The sequence below is a fragment of the Stegodyphus dumicola genome, chromosome 11, assembly GCF_044657685.1.
Source record: "Stegodyphus dumicola isolate Sdum_Otavi_A_Nest chromosome 11, ASM4465768v1".
NCBI lineage: Eukaryota > Metazoa > Arthropoda > Arachnida > Araneae > Eresidae > Stegodyphus > Stegodyphus dumicola.
In genome coordinates this window covers 117134975-117157080 of record NC_140778.1, presented here as the reverse complement: position 1 = coordinate 117157080, position 22106 = coordinate 117134975, and the positions used below count along the sequence as shown (strand labels likewise).

General features: G+C 30.6%; 1 protein-coding gene across 5 annotated transcripts in view; it reads left to right on the top strand.

Annotated features, from left to right (window-relative positions):
* The window catches only part of app (Palmitoyltransferase app), a 66985-nt gene that overhangs the window by 2411 nt on the left and 42468 nt on the right, over positions 1-22106 (top strand). For 3 of the 5 annotated variants that reach the window (XM_035355865.2, XM_035355843.2, XM_035355882.2), the window contains exons 2-4: positions 10234-10571; positions 16613-16773; positions 18963-19121. In XM_035355865.2, the coding sequence (XP_035211756.1) occupies positions 10351-10571; positions 16613-16773; positions 18963-19121 (541 nt within the window). In that variant the 5' untranslated portion in view covers positions 10234-10350. Of the gene's footprint in view, positions 1-4776; positions 4850-8422; positions 8500-10233; positions 10572-16612; positions 16774-18962; positions 19122-22106 lie in introns of all 5 variants that reach the window. The other 2 variants (XM_035355860.2, XM_035355851.2) reach the window with 2 other exon arrangements.

Below are 22106 nucleotides of genomic sequence, written 5' to 3'. Positions count from 1 at the left end.
GATCAGCCTTTATTTCTAATATGTAGGCAAATCTAATAAATAGCATATTTATTTCTAATATGTAGGCAAAAAAAATTTTTTTTTTACATATATGTGTGAACGTATATTGCATTTGACATATAATTCAGTATCAGAGTATTATATTCAGTTGATATCTTGAGGTGATTGAGATCTGAATATAGCTGTTATTCCAGATTTTTTGCTTGTTGAAATGTGAATATCTTCTTTTGTGATATGTAGACTGTTTATTGTTCTTGAATTTTGCTTTAGAACAAATGCATTATGTAAATTTAAAACTTTTAAATACTTCTCATATAGAAATTGAAGAAACTAATTTTCTGAACTTTTCGGCAGAAATATTTAGGCTTGAAGAAAGTAAAAAACAGAACTACTTTTCCTGCATCGACAAACTGCTGTAGATCCACTGTTAAAAGTGAATTTAATTACATGGTTTACATGGGGAATTTAATTACATTTAATTACATAGCCAAATTATGCTATTTCTTACCTTAAATTCAATTTTAAAATATTTACTTGTGGAATAATATGTCAGCAATGAAAGAGACTGATATAAAATGTTTGTGGGGTTATGACAAACTGGAAAAAGAAAAGAAAGAAAAATGTATGTGCCACATAATGCTTCACTGCAAATTCTAATTGTATGCTGCTTTTAAAATTTTGCTGTTGAATTATATACAGTGTAAGTGCAAAGAAAATGATGCCTAGTAATAAAACTAAAAAGGGGAAAAAATGGGTTAGTAGGAGTGAATGTAACGACAGACTGTTAAACTGTGAGCTCAGCGAGAGTGTAAAAACTTTAATAAACTCTTTAGGGCAACCATTAAAATTTGAAACCTTTCAAATTTTTTAGTTTTTTCCTATTGCATTAAAACTGTTTAAGCCATATTTCAATTTGTGTCCCATATTTAATGCTGGTAATTACTATTTGATGCTATTTTACGGTATTTATACTTCACATGTTATCAGTTATAACCCTGTAATCTGAAAACTACTGTCATGTAACATTTTTTAACATATTTTTTTAACATTTTTTACATATTTAATTATAAATTCAGTATACAGTTTATGTTCAGTCTAAACATTGGATTCTGAAGAACAAGAAATATCCATTAACTTACTTATATTTAGAAATTTCTGTGTCTTCAATCTGGGGCACACAAAATTCCTTAACAGCATCCAAACACTTTCTAAAATTATCTGAACTAGAATATGCGTACTGCCATCATCATATAAATTCACAAAAATAAGAGTAAAAAATATTCTCCATAGTGCCGGATTGGGCATTTCTTGCATGAATCTTTCTTGCAACAAAGCCATCTGAATGATCTTTATGCATTTCCTACGGCCATTCTCATTTCCTTCATACAAATAGGGCACTTATAATGACTACTAAGTAAACCTTCGTTTACATACTAGTCAATTAACACGTTGAGCGCCACGCGTATTTCTTAGGCAATCCCGTTCAGGCCAACGCGCACCTCTTAAAAGCGCTGATATTGTAGAGCCAGTGATTCTTATCACAGTAGAAGATAGTTTACGTTTGGAATGTGATTCCTATAGCATTAATTCAACACGTTACGTGCCAAGTCTGTTTGGTAAATAGTTACATTCTATACAAAGATATTACGAAGCAGAAAATTAGCATTACTGAATTCTGGAAAGAATTAGCACTATCCCTTACAAGTTGTGAAAAAGACATTCCATCGAACAGAAATGCAAAAATATCTAAAAAACGACAACATAAACTCCAAAGAAAACCAGGAAAAGCCTCTGAAGTACGGAAATATTGTAAAGTATGTTATGAGAAAAAATGCAGCAGATGCTGGTAGAGTAATGGCCAGAAAAAAAGACTAAGAAAGTTGTCACATTTTTCTAATAGCTGTGATGGAGAACCGTTTTTATATTTACCGTGTTTCAATGAAATCCATTAATCCTGTAATGAATCAATTGTGGACTGGGTTACATTTGTAATTGTTCACAATCTGCCATTGGAAAAAAAATTAAGTACATCAATATTACCTCTGAGTAAATCGGAAGAGGTTTTACAGGCTATATCACAAACAGTCCATGTCTTTACTTACTATAATAGGGTATTAATTCCATAAAACAGTGTAAATTTTATAGTTATATATCATGTTACACGCTGTCACCCAACGGCGGTCGACGCGGCCTAAACGGAAACTGTAGTGTCAGCCACAAATGCCTGATGCAGCTTAAACGGAAAGTCTAGTATCAGCCACAGATAGCCGACATGGCGCTGAACGTGTTAAATGCTTTTTTTTCCCTTTCATTCCAAGTCATACAGAAACTTCAGATTAATCTCATCACATACAGCCATTTTACGGTGTACATCACAAAATAAGCATTGCACTTCCTAACTGACATCCATCATAGAAGTAAGTCCTTACAAATATTTTCCCATCAGTCAAATTCACTGCAATGATGTAACCAATTGTGTCACGTCATAATAGGGTTTCCATAACATTCAACTACTCAGGTTACCTTATAAATGAAAGAACAATTTGGCAATAAATAAAACAACAACTTGGCAATAATCCAAGGGGCAGTGTAAAATATAGACTAACCAGTATTTTTCTATTCACTGAATCATAAGCAGTTGTAAAATATCTGAATAAATGGTAAATATGTCAAGGTCAAATTTTTCTGGTCTTTCCCATTATTTGCTTTATATTGAAGATTTTCTCATCAGTGAACCCTTCTTTATGGAAACATACTGATAGTGACTAATTATATTATTTGTATAACAACTAATCTATTAAAAATAGTTAGTAAATTGTGCAGAGTAGACTATTCCTCGATAACTTTAGCATTCCAAGATATATCTCTTTTTACGAACAAGGCAGATGGTACCGTCTTCATTCTTCTGGAATTACTTCCTTGTTCCATATAAATTCTATTAAATATCTTTATTCTATTAATATAAATTCTATTAAATATATAGTGTCTGGTCCAGCATTTGTAATAAATTCAGATAGTGTTGAATCAGAGCCTGGAGATTTGTGATTTTTCAGTTTACATATTGCTTCATTTATTTCCGTCATAAGATGGAGGAGTGATATCATTCATGCTACTACAGTCAGCTCTCCACAATTAATCTATCCAGTATGTCCTGTATATTATGATAATACCATTAAGTTCTTATTTTGATTTTTCAGTATTTGCTAGATTTTATCGCTAGAGGGAGAAAGAAGTTTACATACAAAAATAATATGCCATGTTAATAATTCAAACAAGAATTGGTCATTATGAATAGTCCATCCTGTCTTATACCATTAAATTTCTTTTTGAAGAAAACTTGAAAGTTTTCATTGCATAGATAGTGAGGGAAAAGAATTTTTCTTACAAAGGTAATGTGCAAGTTGATTGCTATAGAACAAGTATTTTCAACCTTTTTTGTCGCATGCAGCCCTTTTACCATTACTAGACAATCATTCCTCCCTACCTTTCCCAAACTCGAAAAATATGTATACATTTATTTAAATTTAGATTCTTTTTAATGTGCTTTTATTAAAGAAAAAAGTATACAAAATGTTGATAAATATGAAATAAACAAAAGCAGTTTTTTTATGCTCACAAATTAACTGTACCTAAATACTTAACGTATAGATTAAAGGCTATCTCATTCCACCACTCCTGAAACTATGAAATACCCACCTGGTTGAAAACCCCTACTGTAGAATTAGCTGTGTCCTCATTTATCAAATTTTTCAGTAAAAACGAAAAGGCGTTTGAGCAATACTGGCAATATATACTGAAAAATAGAATATCATACCAAACATTATGTGTAGTTAAGAAGCTACGAAGGTAAGAATTAAGCTGATCCATATTAGATTCTCCATATTTAATTGTTATATAATCCACTAAAACTGACTTTCATCCTCTGAAAAATTAAAATAATAAAATAGACTACCTGAGAAACTGCCCCCCTTTTTTTTTTTACTTAATATTTTTACTGTGTGTAATTTTCAAATCTTAATCTCTTGTACTTTCAGTCATAAAAAACGCATGCATCATTTTAACTCTGAGTGTATGGCAGTAACAGTAGATTTCATGAATCTTTTTGAAGATTTCATGAATTTAAATATGAATTTCATTAAATAAATTTATCCCAAATATAAAATACATTAAAAAAGAATGCAAAATTTTGACTTTGAAGCTCAGATGCAGGATTATGTATTACAAATCTGGTAGTTGGACAGCCATCAAATTTTGGTGCTTCACTACAACCAGGGGCGTAGCTAGAGGGGGGCAAAAGTGGGCATCTGTCCCCGGGCGCAGAATCCAAGGGGCGCCAAACTGATGTTATGACATTTTAGAATTAAATGTTTTCCATCCTTGGCAAGCAGTAGGGGGTGCGAAATCTTCAGTTGTCCCTGGGCGCTGAAAACCCTAGCTACGACTCTGACTACAACATGGGAAACTCACATGCTCATATCTTCTTTATTTTTTGTTAATAGAGATAAGAAAGGAAAATAAAATTTGCAAAATGCATACAAGTCTCTTATTTCATTAAAGTACTTATTTTTAAATACAGAGAACTATATATATATATATATATATATATATATATATATATATATATATGGGGATGACTGGATTTCACCTGAAGGGAAAACTGGCAAACTTTAAACTGGCCTTGCTCTTATTAACTTTTTTTCCCTTTGAGTAATAATTCCTAACTAATTTGCAATAGCTATAACATTTTCATAATGATTGTTGTTCCAATTCTTTTAGCATTTCCACTATATATAAATTAATAAAACTGCAGTGCTCTCATATCTTGAGAAAGGGACATAAAAGTGTAAATGTAAGTAACAAGGAAGTGTAAAAATTTTATGTAATAGATATTAAAATAATCTTGATTATCAAAGCAAAATTTATATCTGATTTATAACTTTTTTTTTATTATTATTATTATTTGCACTTACTACAGTACAAAGTCCTTAATCCGGACGTCCATTATCCTAAATGATCTATAATCTGGACCTCAAAGCCACAAACTTACGCATGTACATTTGATGCGCGCGTAAAGCCAGTAAAGTGTTTACCCATGCGCACTTCCGATAGTGAAGAAAGTTAGGTAAAATCCTAGTATACGGTGCAACCTTGGCGCGATTTTGAAAATTATCGCCAACACCAAAAATGACCCCAAAAACGTCTATGTATATACTATACATTATATACTATCACTATATACATAGTACACTCATGTCCAAAATTATCTTTACATACCCCAAAATGATGATATTCAATGAAATATCGAATCAATGTGATCCGTTTTTGCAGGGAATGTGTGAAAACCAAGCCTAATTAGCATTATCCAATCAAAAGTAATCAAACGGTTTGTGATATGCAAATCTAGGCGTTATGTTATCCAAGGGTGAATCAAGCGCTTTGGGCAAACTGAATATTTGAGTGAATTTCTGCAACATAGCGTTTGATTTCAGTGTGTAGGGACTCAAAGCGGTTTGTTATGGCTTCGAAGTATCATTTGGAAGAATCTGTAAAGTGGTGAATTGTCGGCCGTTTAGAAGCAGGGCAGTCAATCATGGAAACAGCCACATGTCTGAATATTTCAAGACAGACAGTCTCTAAGCTATGGAAATAGTTTCAAAATGATGGAAGTGTTGTAAGGAGGCCTGGACAAGGTCGGAAACGAATGACAACTGCTTCTGAAGATCGGTATCTGGCATTAACTGCCCGTCGTAACAGAAAGGCTACTGCTCGCCAGTTAAGTTCAGACCTTGCAGCCGCCACTGGAACTGTTGCATCACGGCAAACAATATACAGAAGGCTTAATGAAAAAGGCTTTTATGCCAGAAAGCCAAGGGTATGTGTTTTACTGTCTTCACAGAAAAAGAGGGATCGCTTTAATTGGTGTAAAGAACATCAAAACTGGACTGAACATCAATGGTCCCATGTTCTCTTTACTGATGAGTCGCGGTTTAGTTTAACTGGTGATTCTAAACGTGTTTACATCTGGAGGAAGTCAGGAACACGAAATGATACCTCGAACATTGTGGAACGTGACCGTTTCGGTAGTGGAGGTGTGATGGTGTGGGGTGGAATAATGATCGATGGACGTACGCCCCTACACGTGTTAAGCAGCGGATCTGTGACAGGTCAGATATATCGAGATGAGGTCGTAGATCCTTATGTAAGACTTTTCAGGGGTGCATATGGACCTGACTTTTTATTTATGGAGGATAATGCCCGTCCACATTGAGCAAACCTCGTTGATGAATTCCTTGAAAGTGAAGACATTAAGCGAATACCTTGGCCACCAAACTCTCCTGACCTTAACCCGATAGAGAACTTATGGGACTACCTTGGAAGAGCAATTGCACGTATACATCCTCCTCCTAGAGATGTAAATGCTCTGAAGACGGCATTGCTGGAAGAGTGGAGATTAATTCCCCAAACTGTGGTTAACAACATTATTTCCAGCCTTAAAACATGTTGTGATATGTGTGTACAAGTCAGGGGAGATCATATTCCATATTAAATTCGTAAGACTTAATTATTTTTCTGAATCATTCCTTTTTTTCTTAACTCTCTTTGTCACACTTTATTACCATTTTTATTGTTTCATGCTACAATTTTATATCATATGAGGTGATCTTCAATTTTTTCTTTTGCATTTATGTGTCATCATGTTATGTATGATTCCACGAAATTTCATTAAATAATGACCCATAACTATATATATTCTTTGAATGGCCTGTTTACTACTCATCGTATATGTCCTGTTTTTACTGCTCACCATAAAAGTCCCCAGATCCCGTGTGCACCGGATACTAGGATTAAACCGAAAGTTACACTGAAAGAAATGTTTAATAAAGTAAACAAATAAATATTACATTTTTTGTAAGTTCTGATACCCTTTACATCATAATTGCTCTTTATTTCATAAATTATGGTTTCATATTTTTAATTGTATAATTTCTGCATGCCATCTTATCAGATTTAAATTAATCTATAATCCGGAATCGCCGAAGTCCCGACAAGTCTGGATTTACGGACTTTGTACTTACTTAAATTTTACTTACTACAAGAAACATGAATCTCAGAATTGTTTGTGTAATTATATTTTGTATTACTAAATGAATCTAGTCATTAATTAAATTTCTATATAATGTTTAATTTTTAATGATAATCTATATTGATTATAAGAGCTGAATATTAAACTTCAACTTGGTAGTATGTATGATATTTATCCTGTCCAGGATGGCACTACTGTAAAAGTTATGATCAAGTTATGTGATTAATAAAGTATTGATTGTATTCAAAATAGTGTGTGGGGAATATATGATAAAGATATTGCTAGTGCTTTATTACATGCATCCAAAACAGATTAGTGTGCAATTAATTATTCCTGTTATTGAGAGGTTTATATCTTTTTTTTTTTTTTTTTTCTTATTTTTTATTCTGCAGTGTGCATTAAAAAAATGTCATTATAACTTTGTAGAGAGGGTTATTCGGTTGAACATCCTCATGTAGCCAGAACTGTGAAGTAGAAATTAAGTGCTTTTGAGTTAAATGGGATCATTTTCATACAAGCAACTCTTGCTTTGAGTTTTTAATAATTTTCAGTGTTTTTATAAAGTTCTTAAAGGATGTACCATATTTGACGGCATATAAGACGCACTTTTTTTCCTAAATTTGGTCCCAAAAAAGTTACCTGCATCTTATACATGAAGGAAACAGTCTTTTCAATAATTGTTTATTTGGCTTTTACGAAACGTGAGAACTAAAAGAAACCACGCGATTGAAACTTTTTTTCCTTGTGTGGGGCTGTCTAAATAAGGGTGCGTCTTATATGCCGTCAAATACGGTAATTTCCAGTCAGCTGATGACATAAAACTATGAAACTGTAATGGATATGTTTTGTATAGCTGATAATAGATTTCTGTCACAAAGATATTTTTAATTCACTTCATCAGTGGAACGTAATATATCAGTGCCAATAGAGATGTCATATAAATAGTATATGTTTTCAAAACCATACAAATTTTGGAAGGAAACTTTTTGTTTGCTATATTTTATAGTAACCTCTCTGGAGTAAAGCTGTGCAAGATTTTTTCTGTTTATTGATTTGCATACTTAACATATTCATTTTATATCATAATATTTCGAAATACTAAAACCAAACAGGAAATGTTACTGAGCATGCCTAATTATCAATAATAATTCACACTTCTGTTCTGTTTGTCTCTTTTTCCCATAAACCTGTAAGTGACTACTTTAACTACTTACTTAATGACTCTTAATTATTCCCGCCTAACTTAAAGAAAACATATATAGTGACGTACGAGTATTATTGTTATTATTCATTTTATTTATTTATTTATTTATTTATTTATTTTCTTTACATTTGCAGCTTGCCGAAATTATAGCTGATATCTTGGCGCAATCTAAAATCGCCAAATATTATTAGGGGCGGCTATAACAAAAGAAGTACTGTCTTTTCATTCTCTTTCGTGAAATCTTTATTCATATACAACCCCTATACAGTCAAACGTCGTTAATTCGGACACCCATAATTCGGAATGATCTATAATCCGGACCCCAAAGCTAAAAACTTTCTGCGCATGCTCCGCGTTGACACATGCACATAGGCGTTTACGCGTGCGCGTAAGACCTCTTACGACTGCGCATTTGCGTGTGCGCAAGCACAGAATACGTTTTCATGTGCGCATTTTATGTATAACGGACGGTGTAAGCTAAAATTATCTATTTCAGTTAATGTTGATGATTGCATTGTTCCTTAATTTTCGAATTGGATCCGGCTTATTATTTTTTGCAGACTGTAAGAGCAATACTAAAAAAGTAAACTTGAACTTTCGATTATGTCAAATAGAATTTTTGATTCTGGAGCTCCCAAAGGATCGTACAAAACGAAAGTATGTTTCGATGTCCATCAAACAAAAAATGGAATTGCTGCAAAAAATGGATAAAGACATGAAGAATGTGACAGAGAGGTTAGTGAAAATGAAAAAATTTCGATTGACAAGTTAGTTGGTATTCTCGGCACAGCAATTAACGGGACTTGAACAGCGGAACTTTGTAAGTGAACAAAAAATTATGTCTGTTTATAGAATTAAAGAGAAAGTATTATCACATAAAACGAAACAACTTACATTGAAAGAAATGTTTAATAAAGTAAACAAATAAATATTAAGCTTTTTTTTTTTGTAAATTTTGATACCCTTTAGATCATAATTGTTCCTTATTTCATAAATTATGGTTTCATATTTTTAATTTTAGAATTTCTGCATGCCATCTTACACGATTTAAACTGATGATCTATAATCCGGAAAAATCGATAATCCGGAATCGCCGAAGTCCCGACGAGTCCGGATTAACGACTTTTGACTGTATAAATATATAAATCTTTTTATCCATATGGATGGATACCTCAAACATTTCACCCTACATATTTTTAATGCCATATAATTACATATTTTATTTACATAAAAACAAAATGCATACCTAATCTTATATTGTGATTTATTTATATATTATCCTGTTGGCCATGAAGTTCTTGCCAACTAGCACGATTTAGCATCAATTATGTGTAAGCATGACATGTGTAAGCTCATAACATCTGCATTTTCTTCCGATGTAATCCCAATGGATTCTCATTAAGTCACACTTTGTTCTTATGAACAATGATATAAATTAAGTATTATAATATTTTTTCATATAATAGATCGTAATTTCTAAAAATAACATTTACATTGATTCTGCTTGAAATGTTTAAAAAAAAAAAAAAATGTGTGGATAAGGTATAAGGAAAATTTTGTACAAAATATGCAAAAAAAAGTTGCTGTATTCAAAAAATACTTAACCCTTTAAAAGCTTTATTACATGTTTTGATGTTATGATCACGGCACGGTGTGCTTTTCTTTTATTGTTCTGATCATTCTTTATTAAATTTCATAATATTTTAAAAGATTAAAATCTGACATTATGTATTTTTCAAAAAACTGTTTTAGAAGTGAGAGATGCAATAAACAAAGTTTGTTTAGAGCAGATATACACTGTGCAGCTTCTTTTTAAAACAAGCTTTTCTTTAGCATGTGACATATAGTTGTTTTCCTCATCAAATTACTGAATCTTTTTTCATCTTATATGTGTAAGTATTTTATCATGCAGTCTAATTAGAGTAATTAATTATTTATTTTTTAGTGCTCATATGCAATTTAATATTGTGAAACAAGATGGAAATCTCATCTTTCACAAATGTAAGATGATATCAAGTCCCTTCCCTAAAGTCCCATCCTTCCCCATCCTTTCCATGAACCGATGAAAAGTCAGTTGAAAGCTGTTGACTATTCGAGGGTTTTGACCGAATCGCCGAGTATGCCGGACAAACCCGGCAAACCATTTGTTCGCAAATGGGAGGTATTCCCAGGAAGGAACAAGTTTTATTGCAATGGCCGAATCATGATGGCCCGACAGACTGGTGTGTTCTTCTTTACCGTTTGTCTTATAGTAGGAACATGCACACTCTTCTTTATTTTTGAGTAAGTATATAGTTTTGACATTATCTTACTGCTTTTTTTAAAGAATGTATAGTTGTTGACCCCTTTACAAATTCATAAAATAAAAATATAAATTATCTCTCAGTGTATCGTTTCTTATGGTGGGGAAAAGCATATTTTCATTCCATGTGCATTGCTTTCAATCCACTGCAATAATCCCATTCTTTGGTATTGTATAGAAAGTGTACTTTGTCATGCAACACAAACATATGAAGACACCCATTAAAACAGTCTGAGGAAGATTGTTGTTTTATTTTGTAATATGGTAGAAAATTAATTTTCATTTTCTCACTTACCTATCATAAAAGTAACTACTTTATGAATCTTTCAACTCGCTTTTTTTTTTTTAAAATTATTATTATTATTTCTGCTTGAAGGTAAATATGTGAAATAGTTACCGCCGAATATTATCTAAAAGGACTGTCAATTTTTTGAGCACCATTAGGTATTCTACTTGCTCTTTTATAACAAGAAAGGGTACTTACTGATTATTTACGCCCCCACCGAAAAACTCTTAACTGGTTGGTGACTTAGGATAGCATTCACGAACTCATTGCCAAGTTTGAAGAGAAATATTTGTTTGAATATACTTATGTTTTGTTATGCTTCCAGTGCCACCTTTTTTTTTTTTTTTTTTTTTTTTTACATTCTTCTTTTTTCCATAGAAGACATGCACACTTTCTCAGACATAATTAGAGCAATTCATAGTTGTGTTTGGAGATAATCCCAGTTCTTCAAAGAGTTTTACTGGCATATTCCTTTGTCCAACAATAAATAAAGCAAATACAGTACAAAGTCTTTAATCCGAACGTCTATAATTCGGACCTCAAAGCTACAAACTTTCTGGGCATGCGCATAATACCTTTACTCATGCGTTTATGCATGCGCATAATATGTTTACACATGCACGTTTAATGTATAACGGACGGTATAAGCTAGGCTAAAATTATCTAATTATCTATTTCAGTTAATGTTGCAGATTGCATTGTACCTTAATCTTCTAATTGGATCTGGCTTATTATTTTTTGCAGACTGTTAGAACAATTTTATAAAAAGTAAGCTTGAACTTTCGATTATGTCAAAAAAAGTTTCCTATTCTGGAGCTGCCAAAGGATCTACAAAGTGAAAGCATGTTTCGATGTACCGCTTCCAATAGTGAAGAGAGTGACAGAGAGGTTATTGAAAACGAAAAAATTTCGATTGACAAGTTGGTCTTTATTCTTGACACAGCAATTACAGGACTTGAACATTGGAACTGAACAAGAAATTATGTCTGTTTATAGAATTAAAGAGAAAGTATTAGCACAAAAAAACAAAGCAACTTAAACAACTTACATTGAAAGAAATGTTTAATAAAGTAAACAAATTATTATTATTATTATTATTATTATTATTATTATTATTATTATTATTATTATTTGTAAATTTTGATATCCTTTAGATCATAATTGCTCTTTATTTTATAAATTACGGTTTCATATTTTTTAATTTTATAATTTCTGCATGCCATCTTACCAGATTTAAATTGATGATCTTTAATCTGGAAAAACCCCTAATCCGGAATTGCTGAAGTCCCAACGAGTCCGGATTAAAGACTTTGTACTGTAGTAGTAAACAAGAAATGGCTCTCTTCAAAGCATTTTTATGACCCATATTCTAATACTTTGGTTTTTAATTTTTCGTATTTTGTTTTCATAAAATTTGGTCATTCAAGAAGCATAACTTCACTGAGAATTTTTGCATTTTCTATTCTTGTGCAAAACACCATATTTCTGAAGAAATTCAGCATCTTTTCTTTTTCATCAGCTGGCAAATTCTAGTCTCATTATGATTCATTACAATAAAAATAAATTTACTCGGAGAAGTAAGAATCAGAAAACCTTGAATATCAGAAATACAAATCCTTGTATTCTCAGGCATTTATGTAATAGGAAAATACATATATGTGACATACATACTTGGGTTGATACATAAATACTTTTTGGTGCAGTGGTGGCGTCATTAGTACTTTGCTTTTTGATGAGATGCAGATAATCAGAAAGTTATTTAGTCGTAAAGAACTAAATGCATATATATTATGGAATATATGAGAAAATTTGATTAGCAATTTATTTATGATAGAGTGATACGAGAGAAACATTTGTGCTCATAAAGAATGTATGCATCTTTATTGTTGTGAATAAATTATTGGAGACTTTGGCAGTTCCATCCTGCAATCCCATGAAAAGGTAATAAAGTCTGAATACTTAGTTGCAGTGTGAATAAATTATGGTAGTTCATTTATTAGAATGATCCTGAATCCATCAAAGATCCTTATTTGGGAGGTGAAAATTATAGAATAAATACTGGTAACTAAAGTTTCCAAAATTATGTATTATATTCTATCAGCATGAAATGAAAATTTGTCACATCTGCAGTAGTGGCTATTCGATGAAATATTTATTTTCAGCTTTCGACATTGAGTTGTAAAATTGCTGTAAGTAAAAATATTCTTGATATTGTATGCTTTAACTGTTGGATCAAATTGAATCAGTTTTTGTCATTTCTTCATTCATCAAGTATCTAGGAAGTAATATCTCTGTGTCATTAACCTTTTGAAGATGGGATGGCCATTATAGTGGCCATAGAGTCCTCTCTTTGAAAAGACGGGGTTGTCCACTTTAGTGGCCATGTCTTTTTCCCCCGTTTTCCAGGCTGAAAAGTGGGGTGAAATGTCAAATTTGACGTCCCTGGGGGCTCTTTCAAAGGTCTTCCTTTTGCAACATAGATGCACCCATCTGAGAATCCATTAAACTGCACACAAGAATCTTTGTTGCAAATAGGAGGTGATTTCTTAAAGGGGGGAAAGCATTCGGTTTAAGATTCCCCGTCCTTTGGTAGCTTTTACTGCTACCAAAGCCCTGGCCTCAAAAGGTTAAGCATCCTATATGCTTGAGAACTTAGAAAAATCTATAAGTTGAATGATTGTTTCTCGAATTTGTGCATAATAGGAATTTGCATTTTGTGGTTTATAAGAATTTTATAAGCTTCTTTATTTTAACTCCTAAATTAAACCACATTAATATCTCATACGATTTTATCTTCTATTTATTGTACACTCAGTAACTTTATGTATCTTATGGTTTATTCTTTTTGTCTTAACCATCTAACTATCCTCTTTTAACATATATATTTATGAATGAATGTTTTCTGTATTTATAATACAAAATATTTTTTTCATTTATGCTCAAAAGTGATATATAGTTTCATATTACATTTTCTAACAAGAGAAAAGGAGATCATTTGTTAAGTCATAAAATTAATAGCTCGGTTAGTAGTGATTTGAAGAATAAAGATAAGTTTATTAAGTTTATTTATTTAAAACTCATTCAAAAAAAAAGTTCTATTTCTGGGTAATGAAACGTATAAATGCATTAATGCAGGCTAAAAATTAAAAATAGGAGTTAATCTGTGAAGACTGATTTTAAAATGTATTCAAATAGATATAATGTTTTTCAAAGGACTGTTTAAAAATGACCTTTAGAAGCAGGGTGGGAAAAAATGGGAAAATCTTAAGCAAAAATTGCTTAAAGTAAGAATAGGAAACACATTATTTTTTTTTTTTTTTTTTTTTTTTTTTTTGTATCTGTGAAATCTGAAGGCTAAATTTTTAAAAAAAATTAAAGATTTATTAATTTGTGAAGGGGTTAATGTTATTATTCTGATTTTTGATGCAGGTTTAATTTACTCAGAACTTTAGAAAAAATTAAATGTATATTATGTTTAATAACTGTGCCTTACAGTTATTAAGTGGTTGGTCTGTATGTAATATATAGCCATTGATCAGTGAACGAAAATTCTTCATATGCAAATGTTCATCTGAAATTTTCTTTTGATCGGTCTATATGTAATATAAAGCCATCGGTCAGTGGCCAAAAATTCTTCTTATGCAAATATTCATCTGAAATTTTCTTTTGGTTCTTAATTTAAAGTATTTCTAATTTATTAAGGTTTTTACATGCAGAAAATCAAAAACTGTATAGTAATAATGAGAAATTTTGTTACAAAAGAAATAAAGTATTTATTTCTAGCACAGAGGTACCATGTTATATGCCTATGATAAAAAAATTAAGGAAAAGAACTGAATTCCAAAACACTGATACAGTCAAATTTTTGAAAAAATACAATAAGGATTATAAATTACTTGGATAACCATGCTATCAAAATACAATCATAAGTAGTTCATGTTGGTTTAATGTAAATTCTATTTATTCCTGATAAGCAAGTTTAATTTTTGTAAAGAAGGATATAAGTTTTATTTTCATCTCTCGTTAAAAAAATATTAATATTTGAAGCTGCATGAAGTGGATGGAATATTTTCAAAATTACACGATCCGAGCATTAAAAAACACCACCATGCATGACTTTAAAAACAGATAAACAATGATAAAGTATCATAAAATATTATTATAAGCAAATTTTTTATATGCTATATCTTTAATTTATACTGTATTATTATCTAATTAAGTAGTTCATTTAAACTTCTATCAAAATGATTGGCGGCAACATCTCTACCAACTTTCATGTTTGTCAGGATTTCATTATAATCAAAATATTTTGCCATTTATGATTGAAATGCTTTTCTGTTTTTCAAAGCCTTACATAATTTTAAATGAAGCTTTTAATATTCAAATTGTTAACAAATAAGGTGATTGGTTTTATAATTTTAGAGTGGAATTTTTTTTCTTATTGATTTGGTTTATCTAATGTGAATTTCATTTTTTATATGCTCAACTATTCAGAATTCAACATTTTCCAAGCTTTCCGAATAATCAAGCTTTTACTGTGCTTGATTTGGACCTTATCTTCTGTGGCCTTGGTGAGAGAAAACAACGTTGGTGCATTTTGAGGTTGAGGAAGTGTATTTTGTTGCTAAGTGTTATAAGCATGCACAAAAACAAAATTGACTATGGTAAACTGTAATTTATTCAAAATCTATACAATAGTTATTTAATGAATACATATAGAAGGAATGTAATGTACATTGTATTTGTTATAGTATTGTATGCAACTTTCAATTTGCTGAAAGTAATAACATAATTCAACTTAAGTTTGTATTTGTTATAGTATTTTATACAATTTCATCAACAGTTTGCTTAAAGTAGCAGTATAATTCAACCAAACTTTTTTAATATTCAAATTGTTTTTATTGTTATTAAATATACATTAATTATCATATTTAATTGTATAAGGAATTTATTTAAAATAACATATAAAAACATGCCGGAAAATAATTGTTGTTGTAGAAAATTATAATAATAATTCTGTTATGTTTCTAAAGAATGTATAAATAACAAAAATTACATAAAGTAAAAAAGAATATATAAAATTTTCACATTATTAAACATAATAGAAAATTTTATATATTATTTTTATTTGTTTCAATTTTTAGCAGTTAGTTAAAAAAAATATCAAGTACAAAGCGTGAGATCCAAATGCATCGGGACATCAATTCTGGATTTGGGATTTGTTCAGATATTAAATCAGTTGTTTAAATCTGGAAAGATTACATGTAGAAAATATAACATTAAAATTATAATATAGTGGTTCATGAAACAAATGAAGCATTTATGACCTTAGGAGAATCAAAATCCCCCGCTTCAAAAGAAGGCTGTATGTATTTGCTGATGTTTATAAAACCAAAAATGAATTTATATATGTGTATTTTCAAATATGGATACAGCTCCACTAAAGGCACTTAAAATGGGATGTTTTTCTCTTTGTAATGGTAGTTCTTGTGGATTAGAATAATTTATAAGGAAAAATAAATTGTATGAAATATGATAAAAATCAGTATTATTAATGTGTGTTGAAGATTTTAACCTTAAAAATTTACCTTTATTTGTTAGTTTATTGAATTAATGGATGAATTTTATTTCATCATCTTCGATAAGTTGTGCGTACATGTAGATATATACATATATATTTATTAGCATCTTAAACTGTATTATAAGTACTTTTTATTTTTTATATTGCATAAATAGCTGCCAGTATCTTACCGAAGAGATAAGCCCAGCCATACCTGCTGTAGCTGCAGTTCTTTTCCTCTTTGTAATGTCCACTTTGTTGCGCACCAGCTTTAGTGATCCTGGTGTTATACCCAGAGCTACTCAAGATGAAGCAGCTGATACAGAGAAACAAATTGGTAATTTAGTGCTTTCTTTTTAGTGTTACAAATCTGTAGCTGCTTTCATATTATGTTATTTTGTAACTATTTGAGTGTGTCTTTTGTATACCATATAAAAATATTTTTTAAAATATTACCACTATTAACGTATAGCATGCATAATTCACAGATTAATTATCAAAATTTTATTATAACTGTGATTACAGTTAAAGAGAAAATGTTAAACTTAAAAGGTTGATATTGTCAACATTAAACTTGTGATGGTCAGATGCAGCCTAGCTAATGTGTACAGTTACCAATCTTAAAACAAGACATCTCGATTAAATTGTGCTCTGATCAATTATAAAGAGGGTTCAATTACCACGTAGGATTGCACAGCATTCTCAGACTGCATCAACATCCTTTTTCAACATCAATTAATTAGATCATTGAAGATTGTTGATGACTAGGAGGATCTTCATTCAAGACATATTTTATTTCCACCATATTTAAATTTCTTTTGTGTGCTGTATATTTGCATAACTTTCAGGTCTGAACAAATATATGTGATGCTGGATCAACTCCAGAGTTGGTACAATCGTAAAAGTTTTGCAGCTATTCTTCAACAAAATTTAGAGTAAAAAAGATTGCATTCCTAAATTCCAGATGGCCCTGATATAACATGAATTAAAAGGAAGACAGAACAGCATTTAACTTAGATTGTTAGTAGAACTTAAGTGTCGCACAGTAGAAATGGAAATTCCTTATTCTCAATGTGTGGTCAAGTTTAACTTACATATTATGATAATTTTCTTGTTCAGTAATGTTGCATGAAAACGGTAAACAGAAAAATGATGCATTTTTCACAACATTTTTTATTTCATTTGAATTTACGATTTTCAATATGAATGCTTGAAAAAATTTGAAAAAATACTGGGCTTTATTAAATTCAACATTAAGTTCTAGTAGTGTTATCTAATATTTCTCATTATTTACGTTCAGTATTTTTTTTAGAGTATTTTCTTATCCACCCGTTGTGAAAGTAAGTATTCAGTTGACTATTGCCTTTTTAAATAACAAAATTAATAATACGTTCTGTAACAAAAAAAAAAAAAAAAAACGGGGGGAATGATTTACGAAAGTAACATATGTAGTAGATTTTTCCATTGGCAGACATTCAGGAGACTAAGGTTTTCATTTGTTATCAAGAAGTATCAGCTAAATAGAAATGCATTAGTATTATTTCTCAGGTTTGAGGATCCAAAAATTGTCCATTAATGGAGAATTGAAATAAAGTGTCCTTTACCAGAGGGTTTGACAGCATTAAAACTTCTTTTTTAATTATAATAATGGTGAACATATTTATTAAGAAAATTATTAATTTAGATATAGTTAATTTTATTTACATTTATATGAATTATATCAGTTAAAGATAATAAACATGAATTAAACATATAATAAGAAGTATGTATATTATATTACTTTTAAATCATTTACTCTGCTAAACAGTACATATTTTTTTTTAAGATAAAAACCTTGTGTTTTGTTGAATAGCAATATCACCAAGCACCGAGAATTGGCAGTTTTATTTGTCATTAATATCTATCTGGAATCAGTAAGAATGGCTGTCTATAGTATTATTATATTTATAAGCTTTCATTGTGTCGGTAAAAAGAAAAAGAGTTTTACTACAAAAAAATATAAATGGGATTGTAATAAAAGATAAGTATTATTATAGCTTGCATAGAAATATTACAGAGAGACGGGGAGGAATTCCTGGCTCTTCAGTATTTAGTTTATGAATATATAATAACTGCTTTTATCCAAGTTTTGATATTCATCATCATTTTCTGCACATTCTTTTGATTAGTTAATAAAACATTTCAAAAAATAATCCAAATCTAAATAAATGTATATTTGTTTTCAAGTTTTGGAAAGGGGGCAGGTGAACTTCTAGTAATGGAAGGGGTACTTGAGGCAAAAAAGTTTGAAAACATTTGTTTCTGCCTTTAATTGTATTAAATGCAGTTCCTGAAGGTTATTAAGAATATTACTGTAATTAGTTTGGATTAAATGGGCTTCTGCTATATGAGCTATATTATGTGTTTTTGAAAATGTATAAATAATATCTCTGTTAATTCCAGATATGTAAATTTATAAAAAACAAATATTTTAAAGCATATTAATGTATTCTATAAAAAGTTTCTATTTATTTATTTATTCTATAGAAGTTCCAAATGGATCAAGCTCACCCACATATAGACCACCTCCCCGTACAAAGGAAATAATCATCCATGGTCAGCCTGTAAAACTTAAATACTGCTTTACATGTAAAATTTTTCGCCCTCCCAGAGCCTCTCATTGTAGTTTATGTGACAACTGTGTGGGTAAGTGATTATATACAATGTTAAATTGCATAAACATGCATTAGAATTGTGTTTAATTAAGAAAGTGGTACTTTTCCGTTTCGCCTGAGCAAATCTCGCCAAGCAGACTTTATTGGCGACAACATACAGTATACACATAAAAAATATTTAAAAAATGTTAGTTCTAAGAATTCTTTTAAAAAAAGAAGGCATAAACATTTAAATATCGCTTAAACTTTTATAAAAAGCCAATAAATAAAGACAATAAATTTGTAAAAAGACATTAATTTAAGCATTTACTATGCTTTCATGGTTCAACATCCTGATTCGCTGGTTCATATTACGTGACTCCAAGCGATCTCCTCTCACGTAAACTACTCTACGAAAAATCTAATGCTCTCAGTAATTATCTACATTAATTTCAAGTTAAATCTTAATTTGGAACACAAGTTTAAATGCAAGAAATATTTCAATTCGTACGAATAGCTTACTCAGAAATTATGTAAAACTGTAGTGCTTTACTTCGCTAATGCATTCTTATTAGAATGGATGAATTTAACCCTTGACTTTACCTTTTCTATATTTTCGGCTTCAGGTAAGCGCTGTGATTGCATCCTAATTGAGTTAATTACCGAAAATGGTCTTAGACATAAAACTGAACTATCTGATAAAAATACTATGTAATTATATGTCAGTATTGAAAGAAACAATCAATCTAATAAGAAAAAGCTGCGACTTGTTTTCAAAATGAGGCGTAAAAGGTTACCAGCGAGAATATTCCGTTTGGCATTGGTTGTACCATTATTGGTGACTTTATCGCTTGCGCCGGCAAAACGGAAAAGTACCAAGAAAGTTTGCAATTGGGTTTTTTTCAGTTATGTATGAAATGTTATTTTATCTATTATAAAATTTCATAACTATTATGTATTGTTATGCATTTATAAGAACCAAGATTTTTATAAGTTTCTTTGAAGAGAGAAGTTTAAAGTGCAAAAGTTTCTTATATATTAAACATTATGTTTTAATTTTAATGCATATTAATTAGCATCTTTCTTAATTGGTTATAATTCATAACATAAATTAAAATTTTATATGTTTTTCTTCTTACATTATGTTGAAATTGGAAGGCACCAAAATTCATGTGCCTTAATTTTACTGTTACTTAACCTCATTTCATTTACACAGGATGTCTAAATTCTGTACTTAAATTTTAAGAAGAAATAACATTGCTATGAACCGTATTCACACAGAAAAAAAACACAATAAACAAAATAGTATTAAATGTACTGAATTCTACAATTATAAAATATAAAAAACTATTCGAATTTTTCAGAAGTTATTATACCATCTTATTCAAAAATTGCAGTTAGTGCTATTAAAATACGATGTCATGGAATATTAAAATAGTATCAATCACAGCTAGATTTAGACTTGATAAGGCCCTAAGCTATTTGAGATGTGTGGCCCTTTGTAAGTCTGTTATAATATATTTTAATACTATTTATACTATATTTTAATTTTTAGGCTGGCTCCCAAGAAATTGGGGGCCCTAAGCTACAGCTTGTGTATCTTATACATAAATCTGGCTTTGGTATCAATGATGTGTTAGCATTTAATTAGTTCCTTTATTAAAAACACATTCCATCAAACATTAATTGTTAAATACTTGCTTTATTCAGAAACATTACCGTCAACATTACTGCTAAAAAACTTACAGTTCAAAAATATTATCGTTCTGGCGGGAAAAAAAAAAAAAAAAAAATGTTGTTGCCAATCGGGAAAATACATTTTAAAATAAAATTAATACGTGGCGTTTACATTCGGGCATCCTGACTTAGTTACGACCTCGAAACATTAAGAACTTATATTTAAAAAAATTAAATCTGTAATATTAATGTTTATAGTTCGAAAGTCTTTAGCTGTCATATAGATTAACCGTCGTTTTCTAATCTTTTTCCGTGTCCTAGTTTTAGTAATATGCGGCGTGTTGTTATCGTTATCCTCAGTAACACTAATGTCATCACCATCATCATCGTCTTCTTCTGATTCAGCTTGACACTGCAATGACTTTAATTGGCTCACATGAGCTGTCGTACTAAAGAAATGTCCTTTCACCTTCTCTTCTAATTGAGTCACTCTATAGGTATCACTTGGTAAAACTTCTGTAACTACCAAAGGTCCTTGATACTTTTATTGTGTTTTGGTTGATTCTCCAGTTGATTTAGGTACTCTTCTCATAACTACTATTTCTCCTCGTTCGAATGTTAAAGAATTACTTTTCTTCTTGTCATAATTTGCTTTCATTTTCATCTGCATATCTTCAATTCTCTTTCTAGCTTCATTCTGTAAGATTACTGGATTCTCCCATTCATCTGCGTCTTCATCTGTAATCATCCTCATCAATCTGTCGTTAAATTTTGGTGAATAACCGTGAAGCATTTCGAAAGGAGTTTTATTTGTAGTCTTATTTATCATATTGTTTAAATTTCTTTTGCATTCCTTAATCTTTTTGTCCCAGTCTCTCTGATTCGGATTTTCCATACTCGTTTTAATCGTAGCCAAAATTGTTCGATTTGCTCTTTTCACCATTCCATTACCACTTGGATGTTGAGTTGAATTGAGTGTATGACTGATTCCATTATTTTGACAGTACTCTCGAAATTCCTTCGCTGTGAAAGATGTTCCTCTATCGCTGATAATTTTTTCTGGTAACCCAAAATCATCTACAAAACTCTTCAATGCAACTAAAACATACTTGGTTGCAGTACTTTTCATAGGATATAAGCGTGTAAATCTCGTAAAATTATCAATTATTACAAATAATTCTGTATTTCCTCTTGAACTTTTTACGAATGGTCCTAAATGATCTATATGTATAATTGCAAAAGGTCTTCTACCAGGTCTAATTGGATGCAGTACTCCTTGTTTCTTACCACTAGGCATTTTATTTACTAGGCATTCGAAACACATCGAAATGTGACGCATAACATATCGTTTCATCCCCTT